Genomic DNA, 25,403 nt, shown 5'->3' on the forward strand with positions numbered 1-25,403 from the left:
AAATACTTTAGTCAACATGCCACTGGATTTTTAGATTCGCATATTTAGGCGCAGGCTCCTGTAGCTGACAGTTTTAGTTCGGTTACTCTAAAGAACGTGCAATCTTTTACTGAGATTTGGTTTCACTTAGCGTGTACTCCACTACCCCGATTTCCGAAAAGAGGCATATTCTTTCATTCTTGTCGCCTCTCTTCAGGGCTCGGGTCTGGACGTCAAAAGAGCAATGTCCTGATTGCTACACCTTTCCCCACAGAGGTGAGGGAGGAGGCCTAATGCAATCCCCCCCTGCTCAGCCACCCTCACATTCCGCGCAGAGGCCTACCCGGCCTCCTTCCCTTCCTCGCGCAAGCCACGCCGGGTCACGTGGTACGGGCCGGGGCGGAGACAGAAAGCCCGGCCTGCGTCGGTCTGTCGGACCAGCCGCCATGCTGTTGCTCTCGGAGCCCGGCGGCCGCCCCCGTGCCAGGCCGGCCTTCGTCCCGCTCCTCTTGCCTTTCGTCCTTCTCTTACTGCTGCCGGGGCCTGTGCGGCCTATCTCTTTTCAGCTGCCGGGCAAAGCCCGCAAATGCCTACGGGAGGAGATCCACCGCGACACGCTAGTCACCGGCGAGTACGAAGTCGCCCCGCCACCGGGATCCGCTACCGGCCCGTCTGCCGATCTAAAGGTGCAAGGCAGCGAGCGGCGGGGGGGGGGGAGTGGGGAGAGGGGGGTGGGAGAGGCATGCCTTTTCTCTCAGAAGAGGCGGCAGCGGTTCTGTTGTGCTCATCGTGCGCCGTCCCGCGTTTCCCCGCCGCCGGTGGGCGTGGAGTCGTGTCTGGAGGCGGTGCGTGGGCTTCTTCAGCCGTTTGTTATCGACCACAGTTTGGCCTTCCCGGACCTTCCGCTTCTTGGGACACGTCAGCCTGACTTGCATCTCCTGATAAGGCTGCCATACGGAAGGAGGAAATAGGCCCAGCCCTCGCTTGTGTGTGTGTTCGCGGGGATTGAATGGGGTGCAGAATGACGCCAGGCGCCCACTCGGGCTGCTTTCCCTTGTCTCCTGTGCAACAGGTTGCCTTCCATGTTTGGAGCGCTCTCAGTGAATCTCGCTGTCGCCTCTACTCATTTGTCCATCTTGATTCCCCCACCGCACTCGCTTGTTCTCCACAGGATGCTCTCACTTCCGCGTAACAGCTACAACGTCAGAGTTTTTAACACGCCCGAACAGAAAGAGGGTCTAAGGTTAACCCTCAGAATAAGTGGCCTGGGGAGTTTCGACCCAGATAGAAGATAGTGGGAGTTTGTTCACATCAAAGAGAATACAGGAGAACGATTGTGGGGTTGCTTGATGAGTAATAATGCTTAGCATTTATACAGCCCTTTTTAGTGCTACAGGAACACTGTTGAAATGGTCGTAAAAAATATTACAATGGGGCATAATGCTGATGAGGGACTGGGAATTTGCATAAAGCCACCTAGTGCTCTGAGAGGCAATATGTGCCCCAGGAGCTTTCGGCTTTGTAAAGGAGTGGGTAGGAATTTCTAGTGATAAGAATATGAAATGGAGGCAATACTACAAAGACACTGCCATCTGCTTTATGAAAATCTGGAGCAGTTACCTGTGCCCTTGTATATAAGGACAAAACACCTAGTTACAAAGAACAAGGGCTGGTGGTAGGGTTGCCAAGTCCAATTCAAGACATATTTGGGGGTGGAGCCAGGAGACATTGGGGGTGGAGCCAGGAGCAAGGGTGTGACAAGCATAATTGAACTTCAAGGGAGTTCTGGCCATCACATTTAAAGGGATCACACATCTTTTAAATCCCTTCCCTCCATAGGAAATATGAAGGATAGGGGCACCTTCTTTTGGGGCTCACAGAATTGGACCCCCTGGTCCAGTCTTTTTGAAACTTGGGGGGTATTTTGGGGAGAGGTACTGGATGCTATGCTGCAAATCTGGTGCCTCAACCTCAAAAAACAGCCCCCCCCAGATACCCACGGATCAATTCTCTATTATTTCCTATGAGAATAAGTCTCCATAGGGAATAATAGAGTTCCCTCCCCTCCCCCCGTTTTCTCTCTCTCACTTACACACAGGCTTAACTGTCTCTGGTGCAAGTGGGCAGCCTGTTGGTCTGAAGCAATAGAACAAAGCAGGAGTCTCTGGTGCCTCCACAACGAGGTCGGGAAAGTACACACACACTCACTTGTCGGAAAGGAAAGCAAAACAAACGGGCTGCGCTCTCACGTGCTAACCCTTCCCAATGAAGTACTTCCTGCTCCAATTTAAAGGCACACACACGTTTTAAAACTGGACCCTTTTGCAGGTCTTGCCCAAGATGTACAGGGTGGCTGTGGGGGAGGAGCTTCCCTGCCGGCCGCTTGTCTGGGGACAGGGGAAAGCCTATAAAACTGGGGAATCTCCCTCTGGGACCTGGGGATTGGGAAGCCTAGCTGGTGGGACTGAAAATTGTAGCTCCATTTTAAGCCTTCATCCCTCCTGTTAACAGTTCAATTTACCCCATTTCATATCATTAGTATGTTGTATGTTCCCTTGCTAGAAGCCAGTAATGTGAAATGGAAAAGAAAATCCTGAGTGCATGTTGGTGGAGGGGAAGACTAAATTAGGCTGCTTTTAAAAACAGATTTCCTGTGTTCTTTGTGGTGTATAACTTTGCCATTTTAATTTTAAATAAATTATATTCTCTGTTTCTCTTTGCTTAAGGCTGCTTTCAATTTTTAAAAAAGTTGTAGCTCTTCTCAGTGGGCTGTGTACTTTGCAACTCATTCATCCCCTGAGTAATTCTGTAGAGAAGTTTTAAGTTTAGAGGTAGTGGTCCTTGATGCCCCTGAGGAGCTTCTCAACCAGAAAGATAATTCCAGATGAGGGTAGCTAGTTAGTTTGTGGCAGCAAAATGGAACAAGAGTCCAGCAACATCCTAAAGACCAACAAAATTTATACCACTATAAGTTTCATGAGTCAGATTGCATGTTCAGTTCTGAAGTGCTCATAGATAATGGAATGGGCAATGGTTGAACTAGCGATCATCAGGAAGTTCAGACCACCTCTCTGCGAGGCCTCAACAGGGATGTGGCATTTCTTACTTAGTATAGATTCTAATACTAAGTATATCTTTACAGATGTTAATTAGTTTGGCTATACTTGGGATAGGCAACCCCTGGCATGTGTGCTGTTTTGTTTGCTGGCATATCACCATCTTTCCAGAGAGCCATTACCAGTTTTTCAGAACTTGGTCCAGAAAGGTTGCCTACCCCAAGTCTAGTCCTACCTTTCACGGTTTGATATCAGTCCTTCTTCTTTGTGTATCTGTCAGTGCTTTGGAGGGATCCTCGTCCACTCTGAGTAGATTAGTTACTTGTTTGATTGGATATTGTTTTAAATTGGACTTATTTCTTAATACCTAATATGCACACACTTTTGTCCTCTCTGTAGTTCAGAGTATGAATACATCTGCTTAAATGGCTAAACTTTTGTGCATCTCATTAAGTAAGTTCTGACTCATGGAAGCATATGCTGAAATCGATTTTGTCAATCTTTAAGGTCCTACTGGACTACAGTTTTATTTTGCCTAAAAAAAAACATTAATTGAACCATACTATTTTAGGACCAACCTGACATCCTGTTTTGTGTTGCTACGCATGGGTCCCATATACTGTCAGAGTTCAGGTAATGACTGTCTGATGCATGCCATCCCTTCCTGCCTGTCTCTTCCCCCCACCCATGGCATTTCTTCTCTTAATAATTGAAAGAAAGTCCAAACTAGACAAGTGTCAGATCAGTGACAGGTTTCTTGTGCACTCTTCTGTTCATAAAGGTTGATTCTAATCTTAAAAAGTAGAGGTGCTTCTCATTCTGGACCCAGAGTGGCCAAACTGCAGCTTGGGAGGCACATGCGGCTCTTTCACACACATTGTGTGACTCCCAGAGGTTGAGGAGGAACTTAATGCAGGCTTACTCTCAAGTAAGCGTGCTTAGCATCATGATCTCAGTCAGCCTCTTGAGTGCTGACCTAGACACAGGCAACTGTTTCTGCCAAAGCAGGGAAGGAGGAGGAAATAGGCAGACTTGCAAGCTTTTCACCACCACTGAGGTCGCCTGGAGACTTAGAGCGGGCAAAGTGAGTGCATGAACTGAGGGATCCACTGGAAGAAAGGAGGAACAGAATTAAAGAACAGTTCTTGTAGGAGCTGCATTTACTAACCTTGGTGTCAAGGCATAATGATGCAAACTTTGGTCAGTGATTTATATGGTACAGATGTGTTTCCTTCTCCCACTGATGCCAAAAATAATCCCCTAACCTTTCCCTATGCCAGTCTTATGGGGACTGTTATTCCCAGCTTTTGTTTTTTTTTTTAAAGTGTCCTTCTAGCATAGTCATGTTGTAAAGTGCATTCATATATAATTTATTTTTCTGTGCAAAGAAAGTATCAAGCGTTTAATGAAGACGTGTGTAATATTTGTTCATATTTTTGGCTCTCAAACATCTGATGTTTATTCTATGTGGTTCTTAGATTAAGCAAGTTTTGCCACTCCTGTTCTGGACAGTATTAGGGCAGGGGTCCCCAACCTTTATAGGCCTGTGGGCACCTTTGGAGTTCTGACTCTTGTGGGTGCTACCACAAAGTCGCTGCTATAGAAAATGGAGGCAGCCACAAAATGGCTGATACAGCTTACCTTCACTCACACAGTGAAGATTCTTGTGCTGTAGGATCTCCAACAGTTACCTTGTGGTTTTCCTCCCAATTTTTATAATTTTATTACAGATTAATTCACCTTTCAGTTACAAACAATAAAATGTCAAGCTGTCTTAATACAAGAGTGATAATTGTCATTTAGAAGAAGAAGAAGATATTGGATTTATATCCCGCCCTATACTCCGAATCTCAGAGTGGCTTACAATCTCCTTTATCTTCTTCCCCCACAACAGACACCCTGTGTGAGGTGGCTGGAGCTGAGAGAGTTCTCACAGCAGCTGCCCTTTCAAGGACAACTCCTATGAGAGCCATGGCTGACCCAAGGCCATTCCAGCAGCTGCAAGTGGAGGAGTGGGGAATCAAACCCGGTTCTCACAGATAAGAGTCTGCGCACTTAACCACTACACCAACTGGCTCTCAAAGTTATTATTTACAAAGTTAATAAGAAAAAAGCATTACAACAATTAACCAGTCTGTAATTTACTTTGCTAAATTATCATAACTTAAAAGGGATAACTCCCTATCCCAATATTATCAAGTGTACAGTCAATATAAATCAAAACAAATCAAATCCAAACAAATCCCGGGGAAACATAATACTAGATGTTGAAGCACAGCTTCTATATTATCGTAAGGAATTTAAACATTATGCTATAAAAACAAGTCAAAGTAACAAAATGTCTTTATAAATTCTATGTTTGGTAATAGAATTAACAAAAAGCGGGTCATTATCTAGTTTTTCAAGAACTGGAAGCCATACAGCGACATAGTCAGAATATGCTTGGTAGGGATCTGGCTGATTCAAACCTGTGGAGATCTTATCCATTACTATATTATCCCAGATTTTAGAAAACCAGGAGTCTAATAGTTAATTTATGAGCTGGCTGCTGAAACTGAGTAGCTCATGTAATCTCTAGATTCAGAAGATTCAAGCAAATATCACCAAAATGTCTGCTCTGTCGTCCCCCCCCCCCCCCGTGCTTTTTAGTTGATGGCTTCATTTCTTGTCCACTTCCTATTCCATATTCTGTTCCTAGGACAGAACCAAACTTGGTAATTTGCTGGGAGAATAGTTCAGTAAATTATTCAGAAGCAGTCTTATTAAAGAAAAGTTTGCTAACCTCTATTCCATACTCTGATTTTAGAGCCCAAGAAACACTGAAAATAAAATGGTTTAATGTTTATAAAATGCTTTCAGCTGTGTGTGTTTTAAAGTGACAATAGCTTGGTGGTGATAGATTGATTTCCCCACCCCTCAGTTTTTGTTGAGTTAGTTTCCTGAAGTTTCTATACCCACCTCTCATATTCTCCAAAATTGACACCAACCTCCTTCCAGAACCTTAGATAGCAGTAGGGTGTGTGTGTGACTGAATGGTATTAAGGTTGTTTATTCTTTGCAATTTAGGTTCAGTAATAACCTAATTTTTAGGATTGTTGTGGCACTTTAAGGACATATTTTTATTTTTGTTTATTTGGAACATTTTTATGCAGCTTTTCCAGAAACCTGCCAGAGGCAGCTTACACAATAAAAGTAATAAAAACAAAACATTAAAAGAAGGTAAAATCCAACATTAAAAACCCTCATCCCATCTTAGAAACATAATCATAGGAACAGACCCAGACAGTTTAAAATGGTTTCCAAGCCAAAGTGGTGTTAAAAAAACAACCACCAGTCAATCAATTTTGACATAAACTTTCTAGATTAGAGCTCACTTCACCAAATTTACATTTTTTAATTTAAAACATTATACTGTTTTCCACCCAGTTTAAGGTCCCTGAGGCAGTGAATAATCAAAATGTTAAAGCAGCACGCGCACACACAGGGCTTTTCTTGAGCAGGAACACAGTTCCAGCTGGCTTGGCACTAGTGGGTGTGGCCTAATATGCAAAAGAGTTCCTGCTGGGCTTTTTCTACAGAAAAGCCCTGCATGAAGCAATGGTGATGTCAGGGGGTGATGCCTAATATGCAAATGAGTTCCTGTTGGACTTTTTCTACAAAAAAGCCCTGTGTGGAACAGTAGTGATGTCAGGGGGTGTGGTCTAATATGGAAATGAGTTCCTGCTGGGCTTTTTCTGCAAAAAAAAGCTGTGTGTATGTATACATACACGTATATATGACAGATGGTCTCACATTCTAGCTGTATCAGACATTCTAGTCTTTAAGGCACTACTGGACTCTTACTCTTTTCTGTTGCTACAGACAAGCACAGCTACCCATCTTGATCTATACATACATATGTATCTGAAGCAAATCCTCTGCAGGTCCGTAGCTACGATGGGCCCCCCAGAGTCCTGGCCCCACCACTTTAACACCAGTTCAAGGGTTCCAGCCCCACCACTTTTTAAAAAGAAAGGGAGAAGGCAAGTAGCCATGCTGCCCCCACTACCACAAATCCTGAAGAAAATCATCCAACAGAGCCTCCCCCCACACACACCCTGAGTTTGACCAGGCCTCAGAGCAAAAAGCTAGAGGAGGAGGAGGAGGGTGGACTCAGGAGCCAAGAGCTAGTCACAGCTTTTCTCTAGCCTTCAAAAGCAGCACCAGCGACTGAGGCTTGGTGGCAACAAGCTGGGGCTGCCCAGAGCTGCTCTCAGTCCTTCCTTCTGCTTGAAGATGGGGCTCTGGGGAAAGCTGGCAAAGCACAGTCAGGCAGGAGCTGCTGGAAGGTTTCCATTCATCCATACAGGAAGTAACACAGGAGCCTGGATTTTTCCTTCCTGGATTATTTATTATGTATTTATTATTTCTAAGTAAGTATAATTGGTGCCCTATACAAAAAATGTGCCCTATTAAAAAAATCCTGTCCATGGCCCTGGTCCTCTGAAGATGAACAGATGTTGGGTAGGTTTGTATGGGAGCAGGCAGCCCTTCAGGTATTCTGGCACCTGGTGTAACAAGACTGGAGTGATATGGTACCTACAACCCAATCCAGTCAACATTCTGGCCACCACATTCTGTACCAATTGTAGCTTCTAGACCAGAAGTCCATTCTTCTAGACCAGAAGTGGCCAAACTTGCTTAAAGTAAGAGTCACATAGAATAAGCATCAGATAGTTGAGAACTGCAAGGCATGAATGTCAGATATTTGATAGCCGGGAGGGAGGAAGGCAGGTGAATAGACTGGGGGGGGGGAGAAGTGGAAAGGAAGCAACTTTAACTTTAAATGCGTTCTCCAAGCTGCAGGCTGGCTTGGCGTGGATAAGTGATTTAAAGAGAGAAATTCCTTCTCCAAGCCAGCCAATAGGGCGGAGAGGGCTTTGAGAGCCACACACTATGTATGAAAGAGCCACATGTGACTCCTGAGCCATAGTTTGGCCACACTTGTTCTACTCTCTACATAAGAGAGCTGGTTTGGTGTAGTGGTTAAGTGCATTGGCTCTAATATGGGACAACTGGGTTTGATTCCCCACTCCTCTACTTGCAGCTGCTGGATGGAATGACTTTGGGTTAGCCACAGTTCTCGCAGAGCTGTTCTCTCAAGAGCAGTTACTGAAAGAGCTCTCTCAGCCTCACCTACCTCACAGGGTGTCTGTTGTGGAGAGAGGAAGGGAAGGAGATTGTAAGGTGCTCTGAGACTCTGTGTGAAAGGTGGGGTATAAATCCAGTCTCCTCTTCATCATGCATCTCTAGTTCATAGACTTCTATACAAAAATGAAAATGTGTTTGTCTTTTTAAGACGTGGCATTACTCCTCCTGTTTGTTTCTGCTGCATAAGCCTAACAGGGCTGCCCCTGAGAATTTATAATCTAAATCATTACCATGGCAGTACATCATCCCTGCTTAAATACACATAGCCTAGGGGTGCTCCGTAATGCTGGTAGGTGAAAGCTTAGTCTTGTTTTAAAATTCACTTCCTGCAGATGGCTACACTGTTACATTGAGTTCTGTACACCACAGGTTAGGAACCTGTGGTTGGATCTTGACTTCGGTATCTACTTACTAGTATCTCCAGAGCATCAATTGTGCTTGTTCACCAGGAATGACATATCTCAAGGCAGATGAATTGAGGACAACTCACGCAGGTGCTTGTCTGTCAGAGCTAAGTACCCTAGTTAACCTAGTGATTACAACTAGTCCCCTCCCCCAAACAACCGCTGTATGAATTCTCTTGTCCAGAACAGCATTTGTTTGGCACAGCTTCTGGCTGGGATAAAAATTTTCATAATTGTTCTTTGTTAGCATGCCATTTTTGTTGTCTTCATGGTAGCTCATCGCTGTGTTGTCTGCTCTCTGATTGTGACATATTGGCACTAACAGTTGCGCTTTCTGTTCTGGAGGAATGTACCAAATGTGCCAGTTGACTTCATACCGGAGGTTCTTTAATGGCTTTCGTCCCACTTGATCCCAGTCACATGTGGGCTCTTATTGTTCAAGCCAACAGTGTGGGGAAGAGAGTTGCACTTGTGGAGGAGGATGTTACTGCACATAATGCTGAAAGCATTGTAGAACATCTTTCAGGCTGGTTGCTCCCCCACAATTGTGTAGGCTGACTCTTCACAATTTGCCCTTCATGTGCTTAGTTTTGTGGCAGTGTTCCTGGCTGTATATCAGCTAGTCATTTGTTGCCAAAAGAAAAAGGAAATAGAGCTGACCTGATCTAAGATCTGCTTCTGAGCATATTTCAGCTGATGTTGGGAAAGAATTTGCTGCATCTGATTGATGCCTTCTCTGTACAAAAAGCATAGTGATCCTCTAATAAATGAGATTTATGCTATTAATATGCTTCCAGTGATCCTGTAAAGCCTGCTTTGTTTGTAAAAGTGCAAACGTAGCATCTCCTTGAATGATTGGTTTCAATTATGCAATTATTGCCTGGCTACTGTAACTCAAAGCTTGCTGTCCTTAGAACCTGCTGTTAATTTTCAGTTAGTTGAGTAAATTTTGTGACAGAGTTCTCTTTAGCTTCTTTTAAAAGAAGGCAGAGGTTCCCTTCTGTTTCAGTGAATGCTTGTATGGGAATGCTTTCAAGTTAATTTGTAAGAAGCAAATGTGGCAGAGACATTTTTGACAACCTTAATTGATCTGAAATTTAAAATTGAAGTGAAAAATCACATCTTCAGCTATAATTGGGGCAAGGGAAGCACAGAAATGAAATGTCCCCAGTGTTTTAGAAATGCCTTATTGCTGTTCTATTAACCAGGTTGCTTTTCCCACTCTTTATTGCTGCTGCAGATTACTGACTCGGCTGGGCATACACTCTATGCCAAGGAGGATGCTACTAAAGGCAAATTTGCTTTCACCACAGAGGACTATGACATGTTTGAAGTCTGCTTCGAGAGCAAGCTTCCTGTGGGTGAGTGTGAAAAGGCCCCAGTTAGATGCTCCTGGTCTGCTTTATTTCTTCTTTCTCTTTGGCCTTCATTTAGTACATTTTAAGAGAGTAAAGGTTGACTCTGGCTGAGGGTATTCATTTTTGCCAAGTGCTTTGGCATCTTTTGGATTGTAAGAGAGCATTTAATCCCAGGAGATTCATTTCCTAATGTTACTGGTGAAAGCCAGTTGCTGCATTCCTTCCCAGAAGTGCTTGCCTTTTGAGCAGTGGAGAAATCAGAATTGGACTGTAATGTAGGGTGAGGAGCAAGGTGATCCCAGAAGGGCACTTGTGGCTGTGACAGGAACATAAATCTCTGGATGAAGGAAACCCCTTGATGTCTTTCACATCAGATGAAGATATGCAGTCCTGCTGGAATTTTATTGAAAAGAGTGCCTGGAATCACAAAAGATCTGCCTGCACACATTTAAAATGACATGGGGTGGGCACAGCCAATTTGCTCCATATTCTCAGTCAGCAAACAGTGGAGGCGAAAAGGGGCATCATTCGCTGTGCTAATTATGATTTATTCTGAAGCCTTTGATCCTTTTGTTCATGCCATGCACAGATGGGATCTCTCCCTCTTTACATTGATCCTTCAGTACTTGAGACTGGGAAGATCCTGTTTTCCCCTTGCCATTCATTCTTTTGCTGTGTGGGACCTCAGTCTGGAGGTTAGTCTGTGTCATGTTGTCTGGAGTCACTAACTGTTGTGCTCATGCTCTGGTGGGCCAAAGTGTCCCTATTCCAGCACTGGTGCAGTGCCTACTCCTTGAAGGCAGAACATGATCTCTTAATTGTTTGCTAGCACACATGGCTGTAGCAGCTAAAGATGCCTTGCATTGGTGCACTCTGTCTTCACAGAAAGGGGGAAGTGTGCAATATGTTTGTGGCATACGAAACGGTGGGGACAATTGCCTAACAAACCCTGTAGCTGACATTTCCTGTGGAAGTGACGCATTTGCCCTTCTTCCTTCTGCATATTTAAGTTGAAGTTCAGGGTAAATATTCCATACTATGTTGTTAATGGGCAGCCTTTGCTTTTTTGCTGAGGCTTTGCCAAAAATGACTTTTTCTCTATGTATCATCTCAAACTCCCATGCCACATGATTTTTGTGTTGTGACCCCACAAAGTGGGGTAGTGACACTGAATGCCTTAAACAATGTACAGTGTACTCCATTGGTGTGCAATGCATTATGGCCCTTTGGAGGATAGTAACCTCCTTGACTGAGATTGCATATTCCTTGGGGACAGAATCTGGATTTAATGGGAATACTCGTTTGAGTGTGCTTTGCCATTTGAAGGGGTATCACTGAATTGTCCATTCTCCAAGTGTACATTTGTGTTTCATGCATTAGTAATTTCTATATCATTGTAGTGCCACATAATAGAGCCTGTATAAGTTGGGATGTTCTTCAATTACATAACAGTTTTTTTTGCCATCTGGATTGTCATGGATGATTTACTGAGAGAATTAGGTATGGTTCAGAGCCTGTGTTGATCAGCATCAGTGCTATTTCTCCCTAAATATAGGTATTTCTACAGCTAACAGAAATTACAGATATCCCAATCCTCATAAATTCTTCTTTGCTGGCCATAATTGCTTGTTTATGGGGCCAATTAACCACTTGATTGCTGCTTACCAACTTTATCTATTAAATCTCCTCAGAGGTGATCAAGTTGAGTTGAGCACCCATTGCCTCAAAGCTGTGCAGGTAATTTATGCTGTGGTTTATACTCAGTGCCATTTATACTGGCTTTTTCTTCCCTGCAGCTTCTATGCCTGTATACGGAGGAACTCTTCTATGCGGCAGGGTTTTGGCACTGAGCATAGCCTGTGCATATAGCACATTATACTGTTAGCTACATGATTTCTGTACTTGAAAGTTTGCTTCTCGAAAGCTTTAAACCAAGCTTTTTTGCCATAAATTCAGACTGATCCTTTCTGTGGAGCTGACCTTCTAAAAAGAAGGTCAAGTTGATGAAGAGTGTCATGTTCTGAGGAATTTAATCCCAAGCAGTTTACTCATTCACCTCTTCGTGGTGCTGCAAAGTTTTTGACCTGCTGCTGAGAAGATGCTGTGGCAGCAATAGTTGTACAGTTGCATCTGCCTTGGAGAAGGCATTTGGGCCGTTGGGCCAGGTGGGACCAGAGTAACTGAGGTTTCTCAAGCACTTAGCCACAGAAATGGGGAAGAGGAAGTGAAAGGCACTGTGTTTTGCTCAGAGCCCTCTGCAAAGGGAAAAGTCAGCATGCCAGACTGTGGGAGTGCCTCTTAATGAGTTTACGGCTAGCAGAGAGCTGTTCTCTTGCATTATTTTGCTCTTGGAACCCAAGTGCATTAGCAGTTCTCCAATTGTAGGTTTTCCAGCTTCTTGCAAGTATGTGTAGAAGACCCAAGTATGAAGGTAGCATATGCCTGATACTTTTGTTGGGTCATCTGCTAATTACAGTTTTATATCATTTAGACCAGATTCTTTTTAAAGTTAGCTGATGTGTAAAAATTTGTTTTTAATAGCAACCACATTTTTGGAGTTAAATATAGAGCATTCCTTTATTTGTATTTCTCCCAGTTTGGGCTTGCCTGAAGTTGTATGAATCTTTCTTAAAGGTCTGTCCCACATAATGTGAAATCGTTTTGTACTTTTCAACAAATCTTGACCTAAGTTATTTATAAAAGGGTCAAGCACCTTTTATCACTAGATCCAATTTTCATCTGTGAATTTCAGTCCTCCAATTTTGCTGAATTCCTGGGTCAAATTAGAGTTAAGGGGAAGCAGATTCACCACTAAAGTGGCAAGTTCAGATTGCCTCATCAGTCTGTACTCATTGGCCCTGTTTTTACACCGCCCATTGCCTTCAGATTAGCTGCAGGCAGGGTTTGTGCAAGAAAGTTATGCAAACTAGTTTTCATATAAATCCTGTGTTCAAATTGTAGGGCAGCTCATTTTGCAATGATGGTAGAACTTGTTCAGACAAGAGAGGGGCTTTGTTCAGATGTCACAGTAGACTCTAATTAACCTGAGGTTGTGCAGGAGCAGAGGCTCACATGAACCCCCCCCCCCCCCGCCGCCAATCATGCAATGCATGATTAAGGATTTCTTGTTTGAAAGAAGCTCTGGCTTCATGAGACCCAGGAAAGCAGGAATCCAGCTGAATCAGTTTATTTACTTGTCATTATGGTTGCCAAGTCCAATTCAAGAAACACCTGGTAACTTTGGGGGTGGAGCCAGGAGACATTAGGAGTGGAGCCAGGAGCAAGGTTGTGAAAAGCATAATTGAACACCGAAGGGAATTCTGGCCATCACATTTAAAGGGACCACACACCTTTTAAATGCCTTCCCTCCATTGGAAATAATGGATAGGGGCGCCTTCTTTGGGGGCTCATGGAAGTGAACCCCTGGTTCAATCCTTTTGAAACTTGGAGGGCATTTTGGGAAGAGGCACCAGATGCTATGCTGAAAATTTGGTGCCTCTACCTCAAAAGACAACCGCCACAGAGCCCCAGATACCTGCAGATAAATTCTCCATTAAACTCTGAGAATCGGTTTCCATAGGGAATAATGGAGTTTGCAGCAGGCATTTCCCTCCCCTCCCCCCTTTTCCTGATGACCCTGAAGTGGGGGGAGGGCCTCCAAACCAGTGGATCCCCTGCCCCCACCTGGGGATTGGCAACTCTACTTGACGTAGGCTATATTAACATGGGTTACAATCCTAGCGATGAGAGGGTGGTATAGTTTCAAACCAAGAACCCTTAATTGTGCTTTGCATGAGAAGAGAAAGGCAGCACAGGGTTGCCAACAAGCCATGTTTAAGCACATTTCAACTTTAGTGGACTTTGTTGTGATACCTGACTGCAGCTACTGTTATAAATGCTTCTCTTTTGAAGTGTCAGGGAACATTGGTGTGTTATACTAGGCACTTTCCTGCCAAGCGCAGCTTGCTTGTTTATCCATGTTTTAATTGATTGTTTTTGCTGAGTCAGCCTCACATTAGAAAGTTTCTGAAGTGATGGCATATGCTTCTGAGGCTTCTTGTTATTTTATCTTTTTAAAATCTATTTCCAGTCAGTTCTTGCTATTGTTGCCATGAGTTTGGCAACAGTATAGCTCAAATGCAATTCTTTATATCAGTTTCCTCCATCTCAGCCTGAAAACCCAAAGCTTTATCAAAGTTTTGCCTGTGTCATTTGTAAGTGTATTACTTGTCAGTAAAATGAAAATGTCCAGATGTTCTATAGACTACATAGCCTGCTTAGCTGTAATGGTCATTTAAAGCTAGCATAGAAACTGATGGTTGTGAAGTGTGGTGGCTGGAGTGTTCAACAGTTATGAAAACTACACCTTGGATGTTGGAGCAGCACCATGGGAAGTTCTCCCTCACACACACTAAACACTGGCATTTCTTTTCCCTCCCCCAACACTGGATCTACTGTACTGTGCTGCCACCTTCCTGTGAAAACAAATCCTTCTTGGTTTGGGGAAGGAGAGGAGTGGCTGGGTATTACGTGAGACATCAGCATGGACCTAATTTGTGTGGGTGGAGGGGTGCCAGGTCAGTTTACATTATGCTCAGTGTGATTTGCTTCTTAGTAAATATACATAGGATCAGGCTGCAATTGAGACTTCTAAAAAGTTGCTCTCTTTTAATTTAGACCTTTTGTTTGTTCTCTTTTAATTTAGACCTTCTTGTTTGACTGGTGGAGAGCCACAGTCACAATTACTATCAAGGAAAAGAGCCATAGTTATTGGCACAAGACCTGCAACTCAGAAAAGTTTGCAGTTTACCCGTTGCATTCGAACCACCCGCCAACCGCAAGCTGCATCAGGCAAGAGTCTTGCCCACTTTCCTGAGAGATGGGGCTGGTGCCACTCTGGGGAGCACTGGTCAGGAGAGCCTGCACCATTGAGTATCACTGCCCTAAAACTTACTTTCAGAGGCAGGATTAAATCTTAAAGAACAATAACTGAGCTAACATATTTTAGAATGGAGTATCTGGGAATAAACCAAGTCCAAGGAGCATTTGTTTAATTTACAAAGGAAGGATGAACAGAGGTAATACGAATTGATAAAGACTTTGGGGCATAAAAGAACTGGTAAACAGCAGGAGGAAAGATAAGCCCACAGTACAAGACCAGGACAGGTAATACTACCAGCTCAGTCATTCAGGCATGAGCACTGAAAAACTCATTTTGTGTTGAAATGAGGCAGTTCAGTGAAATTCTTTCCTCAGAGCACCGTAATAGGAAACTATTCATTCAAAACATTTTTATGCCACCTTTCCACCAGAAACATAAAAACAAATTGCTGATCTGGCTTGGTAGCCTGGAGGCAAGCCATTGGTAGGGAAGGAAGAAATCGGGAGGAGGAAAGGGACAAATGGAAAAGGTGAGAGTTCAGGCAGCCAATACTGGCACTACAGCAGTGACACAATTTTTTCCCATTCCTAGATCCTATCCCACTCTGTATTCTATATATAGGTCTTGGTACATTGTCGCTAAATGCTAGTTTAGTCTGCTGGCTGACATCTAACTTAATAATTCATCTGTGGCTACTTCTTTCATCTCTTCAATTCAGTCTTCCTTTCTGGAGTTCTGTGTGCATTTCCATTTGAATAGAATTAATCTTTTAGCTTCCTCCAACTGTTCTGAATCCAAATAGTTTGTATATTTCCTTATTACTGGTGAGGGGAAGGGGAGGGCACTAGGAAATCACAGGGCTTTGTGTCCAACACACTTCACATGGTTAGTTGCGGGCGGCTTGTTCTTATTAGTTTTGGGAGCTCTTCCTTCAGCCAATTCTGTCTGCAGATTTTTTCCTCCCTATGATTTTTAGGCACAGCTGGGCTGTCTTTCCAGCCATCCAGGGACTTGTATGGGAGGAGAACTGCAAATCCTTCCCTAATGCGGTGGGGTGGGGTGAGGGGCTGGGAATTTCCTGGCAGGCTGAGTGCTACATACAATGAATCCTTTCATTGCACTTCCAGGAACCGGGCGGATGCCAGACCAGCTCGTGACCTTGAACATGAAGCACGGAGTGGAAGCAAAAAACTATGAGGAGGTACATCCCTGCTTGCTGCCTGTGATCTTTTCCTAGCACTCACGTGATACTGTATGTGGCCCTGGGGCTCACAGTGAGAAAGCTGCTTTCTCAGCCATTATGACAGCCTGCCTACACTCTAATTTAGATCTCATCTGGTGGAGCTTTAAGAAGTCACTACTCCATTGAGGGGACAGGGTCATGCTCAAGGAGATATTTTTCAGCAGGAAGCAGATTTATATAGAAAATGGTTATTTATTCCATTGTGCAGTCAGAAAGCTTAAATCGGAAAGAGGATAATAATGTAGATTCAGCACACACTTTGCTATAGAAATATTAAAATCGTTTCAGTGGCACTTCTGTGTTTTAAAAAAAGTAAGTCACACAAACATTACTGGGAAGCAGGTTCTTGTATTACAAAGTTATGTGTAACATCCACCAGCACTTTTAAAAGATTAGATCTCTAATGCAATTAAAGCACAATATTTGGTAGGAATTATCTCTAAGCTATTTCTTGAACTCAAAGGCAGCCTATCCTTTAGCCCCTCCCCCGTTTCTTGACACATTGGACATCTTACTATTTTGAGATGCTGAACTTGTTTCCATATGAACATACTGTGAGTCAGTCTAGTAGCTTACCTTGTCCAGTGTTGGCTACTCTGATTGTGGCTAAGCGTTCAGGCCAAGGATTTTCCTTATTCGACTAAGATTCTTTAACAAGAAATACCAGGGGTTGTTCTTGGGACTTTGTGCATGCAGCGTGAGTGCTGCATCAGTGCACTTTCCCCCCTTTTATTCTTTTTTTAAAAACTTAATTTGTATTAATGGAATATATATACTTATTATGCTATACAAAACAAGAAAACCAGAAGTGAAATCAAAACTGACAGTTCTCCATAACACATTTCTACAAGCCTCTCCAACAGTTCCAGCTTGATATGAGATTACTGTGAAATAATTTATAAGTTAAGTACCACCTTGCAAACATTTTAGAATTCTGCATCTTTAAGATAGTTGACCTAGTTTTATATAATGACATCTTTTATTTAGATTTCCCACAATATTTCTTTCATTTGTGTTGCACATTCCTTTTGCCATATTTGTTGTTGGTGAGTTGGCTGCAACCATAAGTTAGGATTAAACTCCATATATAATTTAGATACTACCCCTTTTGTATTTATGATTCTGTTTTTAATAAGATTTCAAAATTAGTGTTAATCCTTAAATATCACTGGGATTATATTGTGTAGAGCAGAGGTGTCAAACGTATGGCCTGTGGGCCTAATCTGGCCCATTCAGGGGTCTTATCTGATCCACCAGCAGCCTCTCCCGCCCCCTTGTTGGTGCTCTGCTGTACAACCACTGAGCTTTCAACGGTTTTTCTTCCCAACCTCAGCTTACTTTTATCGTTCCCATTTCCATCATGCCCCTCTCCTTTTTCTGTCATTAGCTTCCTTCCCATATCAGCTTCTGACCTGAAGATGAGCAGCCAATTGGGCAAAGGCTAGGAGGGGAAGGGAGGGTTGGCTGGGAACATCCCAGCCAATCCCCATGCAGAAGGAGCTGCAGTGCTGGATGAGGAGTGGCCGAGGTGCACATGGAGTGCCTAAGGCCAGCAGAGATTGTTGTGGTGCCCCCCCTCGCCTCCTGACCCGGGGAAGGGATGGAGCCCAGCTCAACCGCGCCACACACTGGATGCACCTCCCTCCCTCAGCCCAGACAGTCCTCCACCATGGGAGGGAGGGAGAGAAGAAGGCTGGCTGGATTGGCTGGCTGCTGCATGGATGCCCTGGGAAGGTTTCTCCAAGCTGGATCTTGTGCCCTCACCAGGCAGCCAGCTTCCCCCAAATTGAGCCTGCCCCCCCACTATTTTATGGGCACTCTGACTGGGGACTGATTAGGTGAGGTATAAACGCCTTGATAAATAAATCCGACTCATATGCATAGCATTGCTTTGTAGCTTGCTTCTGTTGGTCTTGAGATGGTTGAAAGGCACTGAAGCCCCCCTGCTTGGCTTCAAGAAAAATATCCTCCGCTTCTTTTAGACACAAGTATAAAGAGAAAAGGGAGAGAAAGCTAGTCCTAGAAAGCTGGAAACTTCTTGGAGATGTGGGGGGGGTAGAGACTAATGCAAGAGAGTCCACTCTCCAAAGTAGCCATTTACTCCAGGTTGATGCTCTGTATTCCTGGGGCTTGGAGGGCAATAATAATAATAATAATAATATAATAATAAAATTTTATTTATATCCCGCCCTCCCCGCCAAGGCAGGCTCAGGGCGGCTGTGGGAGAGTTTCTGGAGTTCTGGTCCCATTGGGGAACCTCCTGATGGCACTGGGACACAAAGGCCTGGACTAGATGGGCTATTGGCCTGATCCAGCTTGGGTTCTTTTATGTTCTAACCCAATTTACTGCAGCAGTGGGGGAGAAAATAGAAAACTTTTAAATTAGGGATGATTAGGAAAGGGATTGAGAATGAAAAAACTGATATTGTAATGTCCGTGTATATAGGGTGGCCTCATTTAGACTCAGGGAACCTGGTTGGCCACTGTGTGAGACAGAATGCTGGACTAGATGGACCTGATCGAGCAGGGCTTATGCTTTTATGTTTAAGGCATGTTTGTATTTTGAGTAAAAAAGATTGTGAAATAGGTTTACCTGTGTCTTATAAAATTTATATGTCTGGTACCCCATGCGGAAGCTGGGTTTCAGGTAGCCAGCTTGAAGTTGACTCAGCCTTCCATCATTCCGAGGTTGGTAAAATGAGTACCCAGTTTGCTTGGGGGGGGGGGGAAGTGTAGATGACTGGGGAAGTCAATGGCAAACCACCCCGTAAAAAGTCTGCCTTGAAAACGTGAAAGCAGCGTCACCCCAGAGTCAGAAATGACTGGTGCTTGCACAGGGGACTACCTTTACCTTTACCTCATGTTACATTTTATGGCACACATGGCCCAGCCCAACAAAGTGACATTTATGTCAGAACTGGCCCTCATAACAAATAAGTTTGACACCCTGCACTGTGATGTAATTGGCTGTGAGCCATGAGATTTGTATTTTATGTTGACTTTCTAGTTGAGAAATTGTACTCAACTTGCCGTTAATAGTAACATCTATGAGTCTAAAAATGTTATTGTCTCTCCATATTCTAAATTCCGATATGGATTCTCCCGGGACAAACCATCATTGGCTCAGGAATGCCATTACAGGTAAGGTGGAGGGGCTGAACATTTCCTGTATTTATCCCACAGAGACAGTGTATGTCACACACAAAAAAGGATTTGATAGGTTGTGTTTGAGGCTGTCAGTTTGTCCCACCCATCCAGAGGTATTCATGCAAGAAAACCTTAGATCTATAAGATTATTTAATTTGAATCCATGGTTTTTCTTTTGTTGGTGCTGCATATAAAATTATGTATTTTAACTGAGATGTAAAATATTTTTTTTCCAGAATAGGTGCTTCCAAACCACCCAACTTTGAGGATCTTGACAATGAATTAGATTCTAGGTTTCTCCCACATTTTCTAAAATCTTTTTGTTGTATTGATATGGGGAGGTTTTGAAAAAAACCCCAAAAATGTTGGAAGCAGAAAAGATTTAATCAAATTAGTTTTTTCTAAAAAGGACAATTTAAGTTTTGACCAATCTAAAATTTCATTTTTCAGTTCATTGTATAATGGGGTATAATCAGGGCCTTTTTTGTAGAGTAGAATAGGGCTTGTTCTAGAAGGGTTCTGCCAACTTCAATATTTCCAACCTTATATAGAGTTCCATTTCTGTAGAGAAGTAGGTCGGAAGACTGACTCCATCTATACCTTCATTGTGAAGATTTTTAGATGTTTTATTTATTCAAGTGTGTCAGTTGAAAAATCAAGTAGGATAAGGACCCTGTGACCATTGTATTGCAGTGAGCCTCTCAGTCTTGCCTCTTTAAGTATTCTGTGTACGTGGATAAATGAACTGGGCAAGAATATCTCAAGGTCTCCCTTTACGAGCCGGTCCAAGTGGTCCCAAACGTGTTGCCCTCACAATTGGCGGTGCCATACTTTCTTCCAATGAAAGTTCTCTTGCCAGCCATGAGGACACAAATATAGCCAAGTCCTTATTCTCTTTCACACCCTCTTCCACACCGCAAAATTTCAAATTTAGACTCCGCCATCTGGTCTCTAAAGCAGTAATCCAGTTCATCATTGAAGAGTCAGTGTCCTTTTTTTTAATGCCTGTTTGTAACGAGAGGCTCAATTCTGCTGTTTTTTCAGCCATCTCAGAAGTCACAGTCAGTTCTTCACTCATTTCAGCCAGTTTGGTATTAATAAGCAGTATATAGTCATTAATTGCATCTTTGAAGTATTTATGTGTGTCCTGATAAAGTAAGATAAGATAATCAGATAAATAATAAAAGCCCAAGCATGGTGGCAATTCTCAGGATTTTTATTGGATGGATGTGGCTTGAGCAGGATTGGCTCACACACTCTCTGTCGTGCCAGTCTGCTCTCATTGCAAACTTCATACACTGTACTTCATAGATGATGGTGTGTGTGTGTGTCTATGATATAATCTCTGTTAGAGAAGAAATCATATATAAAGCATTCCTAAAGTATTCCTAAGCATTTATCACATCTTGGATAGCTTGGATCCCTTTGTGTCTGCTCAGACCTACATGTGCATAAGGAACGTAGAGATATATTTAGATTTGAGTCCAGTAGGACAGAGACCAACAAGAGTTTCAGGATATAAGCTTTCAAGAGTCAAAGTTCCCTTTGTCAGACACAGTGGAGAGAAAGGGAGCATTGACTTTCGAAGCCTTATACCCTGAAACTGTTGTTGGTCACTAAGGTCCTACCAGACTTCAGTCTCTACACTCTGAAACTGCCCTTTTCCCCTGAATGAAATGGTTTATTCAAGTAAGGTTTCAACAAATTATACAGATTTTCAAGAATGTTTCAAAATTAAACTTCTGAAGTAATGGAAAAGGAAAGGTCCCCTGTGCAAGAAGCACCAGTTGTTTCTGACTCTGGGGTGACGTTGCTTTCACGTTTTCATGACAGACTTTTTACAGGGTGGTTTGCCGTTGCCTTTCCGAGTCATCTACACTTTCCCCCAGTAAGCTGGGTACTCATTTTACCAACCTCGGAAAAATGGAAGGCTGAGTCAACCTCAAGCCGGCTACCTGAAAACCCAACTTCCGCTGGGGATCGAACTCAGGTCGTGAGCAGAGTTTAGGACTGCAGTACTGCAGTTTTAACACTCTGCGCACTTCTGTGTTACTCTGAAACTATTTTCATAAAGATATATTGTTGCTAGCTCTTTATTATTAACCCTATCAAGGTTCCAATTGCACTAAACCACTAAATACAGATGCTTGTGTAGGGTAACCTATGGTAGCTTGAATTTGTACGATTTTGTTTCTAGTTCATCCCAGACCCACATTCCTGTTTCATTACTGGCTGTCTTGGTGCTAAAACTTCCTATGTGCACAAACACTAGGAACATACATAATGAAACATGAGTTCACTGGCACCTTAAATTTCATCCAGCATAAATTTTCGTGAGTCAGAGCTCATTTAATTAGAGGCATGAAATGTTCAGCCAGTAGGCGGATGTATGCAGACGATGAAATATCAGTTCCATAGTGTACTTGTAAAGAGTTGCAGTGCCTTGCTGTCTACCTATACTGGATGGAAGGAACTAGTCAGATCAGTTTGGCTACATTTATTAAACCTGTCCACAGTTGCTAGTACCAAAGGGTGATGATTTGTGAACATATGAAGCTGCCTTATACTGAATCAGACCACTGATCTATCAAAATTAGTATTATCTACTCAGACTAGGAGTGATGAGGAAGACTCCAGAGTCTTTCTCATAACTACCCAAACTGATCCCTCTAACTTAGAGATGCTGGAGATTGAGCCCAGGACCTTCTGCATGTAAAGCAGATGCTCTATTGCTGAGCCATGGCCCTTCCCTGCACTACAGCCTTGTCCTAAAGTTTTCCTCCTTTTTTCTCATTGCTGTTAAGAACTCTTTAAATGAGGAGCAGTGCTGAGGCCACAAAGAAGAAAGAGAGAGCCCCTTGCACATCCATCCGGGAGATGGATGGGAGAGGCTGGAAGGGAGAGTGAGAGACTTGGCACTCTCACGACAGCACAGTTTTTTAACTTGCCAGAGAGAAGAATAACTTGTGCAGAGTCAGCAGGCTGGCATGTATGCTTTGTTATGAAATTGAATTTTGTTTGTGTTCTAGTCGTATGCTGAGACTTGTAGGGCTCTCCAGAAACAATCAGATTTTGCTTGCCACAGTTATGGCTGTGTAGCTGCTTAGGCAGTTTTCTTATTCTTTGGCACTAAAATGTAAGGGCTGTTATTGAGAAGATGTACTGTAAAATTGCTGAAGTATAAAAGCCTGTAACTTTTGTGATTGCTGAGGTTTGGTTGCCCCCTTGTGGACCTACAACAAACAGTCACTACTGTTATAAATTTACTGTCTTGTGTTTCTTTTACATATTTATTTTATTTGTTATTTCTAGTCTACTTTGGGTGGATCATGAAAAGTTATGGTTGGTTTTAAATGAGTGTGCCACTTTTTATTGTTTTGATGTGCAGCCTGTATTCTGGACAAGAGGCTACTGTTAGGACAGAATATGTAAAAACAGACTGGCAGGGGTATCGGATAAAGATAGATATATCTGTATGCACAATGTATCATAAGGAAAGCTTGATTAGATTTAAATGAAACTGGAGTGAAAATCGATTGAAGGAACAATGAAATATGCAGATGATACCACATTACTGACTGAAAACAGTGAAAACTTGAAATAACAATTACTGAAGGTTAAACAGAAAGTGTCAGAGTAGAATTGCAGAGAAGACAAAAAGTAATGATTGCTGAGGAATTACACAACTTTAAGGTTGACAATAAAGAAATTGAAATTGTTCATTTTTTTGTTCCTTGGCTTAATCATCGAACAAAAGAGGAGACTGCAACCAAGAAATTGGAAGGCAGTTGAGACTAGGCTCCTCAAGCGTGTGTCACCGGTGACCAAGATAATTCATACTATAGTTTTCACATACTATGGATGTGAAAGTTGGACAGTAAGGAAAGTTTATAGGAAGAAAGTGAATTCCTTTGAAATGTGGTGCTGACTGAGAGTAGTTTTATGTAGACACAGACTGCCAGAAAGACAAATAAGTGGGCTGTAGACCAATTCAGGTCTGAACTCTCCCTAGAAGCTAAAATGACCAAACTGAGGCTATTGTACTTTGCTTACTGAAAAATATAACAATGCTAGGAAAAGTTGAAGGCAGCAAGAAAAGAGAAAGACCAAACATGAGATGGACTGACTCAATCAAGGAAGCCATGTGGGGCCCTCAGTCTGATGACCTGAGCAAGGCTGTTAATGATAGGTTGTTTTAATTCATAGGGTTGCTATAAGTCTGAATTAACTTGACAGCACTTAACCAGGCCCATAGCCAGGAAATCTTCAGTTGGGGGGCCCTGGGGAAAGTGTTTGGGCACCCCCCCCCCAAAAAAGAGATCAAGTGCACTGACTTCACAAAAATAAAAGGGGGTGGGATTCTCTGCACTTACAATGCTTTCATTCATGCAGTAAGAGCAGTGCATCATGGCCAGCTCAGGCAGCTGGGGTGAACTGCAAGCCTGTCACTCCACTGAACCTGCTCCCTTCCTGAAAGTGACGGTGCCACTGTGGCCCCTGACTGCCTACTGCCAGCTCCACTGCCTTCCATCTGAGAGGCCGTGTAGGAGACTGAGAGAGTGGGGCAGAGGAGGTGAAAGACTGATTGGCAACTCTGCATGGAGATGTGTCTCAAGCCAAGGCTGTTGGAGCCCTGGCGAGAGAGAAAAAAGCCCCGAGGCTGCTGCTGGTCTTGAGAGGGCACCTGGCAGTGCAAGGCTTGGCAGTGGCTGTTGGTGAGAGAGAGGGCTCAGGACAGAGTGAGGAGATGAAGAAGTGCAAGACTTGGTGGCAGCAGAGGCCATTGGTGAATGAGGGCAGAGTGCGAGCCTACAGGGCAGCCAGTAGTGTGAGGCTTGGAGGCAATGACAGCTCAGGGCAGAGTGAGAGCCTAGAGGGTGGGCAGCAGTGTGAGGCTTGGTGGCAGCCACTTCAGGCGAGTGAAAGAGAGCTCAGGGCAGAGTGAGAGGGTGGCCGGCCGTACAAGGCCTGGTGGTGCAACGCTTGGTGGTGGAAAAAAATTGATTGGAAAGTTGGGGGGCTGGGGAGGCCTTGGATGTGAGGCAAGGGGCGTAACTACAAGCTTGCACTTAACATACACATATAGTCCACCTTTCTCACTGGAACTCACGAAAGATTACACAGAGAAAATCAGTATAGTTAACAGGATGGGACATCCAGTAAACAATGAAATGAGATTTGGATGGTAGACATCTGAAATCAACCAGAAATCTGAAACAGAACTGAAGCATAGCATAAGTTTTAACATGATTCATTAAATGGTGCAAAAATTGCATAGTAGGACCCTATTTACAGCAACAGGCAGTATCAAGTATCTTTCTGAGCCATTTTGTTACATTTTGGATGGCGGCCTGATTACCTGTTGTAGAAAAGCCCCTTTGAATAATTCCGTGTTGCATACTTTGCAAAAAGCCAGGATAGTGGGAGCCTGACCTCCTCATGCAGGCTATTCCATAAGCTGGGGGCCAAAATGGAAAATGCATGTGTGTGGGCAGTTGTTGATTTTGCCCATTTCCAGGAGGCCTTGCTCAGATGGGCAAAGCTGTTGTCTTGGAAAATTGGGGAGAGGCAGTCTTGCAGATACAAGGGACCAAGGTTGTGAAAGGCTCTGTATATGATGGCCAATTCCTTTTTCTTCTGTTTCTTTGCTCTGGATCCTGTCCTCTGTTTTGAATCTGAACATTCTAAACCCACTGCTGTATTATCATGTTGGCTCACCAGTGGGTTTTTTTTAGGCATATGAAACTGACTTTTTCTATGACTGTTGATGTAAACACTTCATTCATGGACCATTTTTCTCACTGAGACTCAAGATAGATTACAGAGTAAGAGGACAGTGCAATAAAGCAGTATTAAATATGTACAGCAAATAGCAATAAAATGTGTACTACATGTTAAAAACAGTGCAAACAAAAAATTTGTATTGTTAAACTAGAAAACAGTGTTGCACGGATAGTATGAGTGGTGGATCTGACATGTCACTTCGTTGGGCTGAGTCATTATGTGCTATAAAATGTAACAAGGTACCAGAGTTAATAAACTTTATAAAGGTGATTTCAGATGTAGAATGGAAATAGCAGAGGAACGACAATAGCAGGCTTGATTGGATTAAGTGGATATATAGAGGGGTAGTAGGCATGGAGA

General features: G+C 43.3%; 1 protein-coding gene across 1 annotated transcript in view; it reads left to right on the top strand.

The window, feature by feature from the left end:
- The first annotated feature begins 290 nt into the window (after window positions 1-290).
- TMED10 (transmembrane p24 trafficking protein 10) overlaps window positions 291-25,403 on the top strand; it is a 30,463-nt gene continuing 5,350 nt past the window's right edge. The window contains exons 1-3 of the mRNA XM_060263341.1: window positions 291-665; window positions 9,870-9,990; window positions 15,997-16,070. Of these exons, the coding sequence (XP_060119324.1) occupies window positions 426-665; window positions 9,870-9,990; window positions 15,997-16,070 (435 nt within the window). The 5' untranslated portion in view covers window positions 291-425. The remainder of the gene's footprint in view (window positions 666-9,869; window positions 9,991-15,996; window positions 16,071-25,403) is intronic.

This window comes from Heteronotia binoei, chromosome 21, assembly GCF_032191835.1.
Source record: "Heteronotia binoei isolate CCM8104 ecotype False Entrance Well chromosome 21, APGP_CSIRO_Hbin_v1, whole genome shotgun sequence".
NCBI classification, from domain to species: domain Eukaryota; kingdom Metazoa; phylum Chordata; class Lepidosauria; order Squamata; family Gekkonidae; genus Heteronotia; species Heteronotia binoei.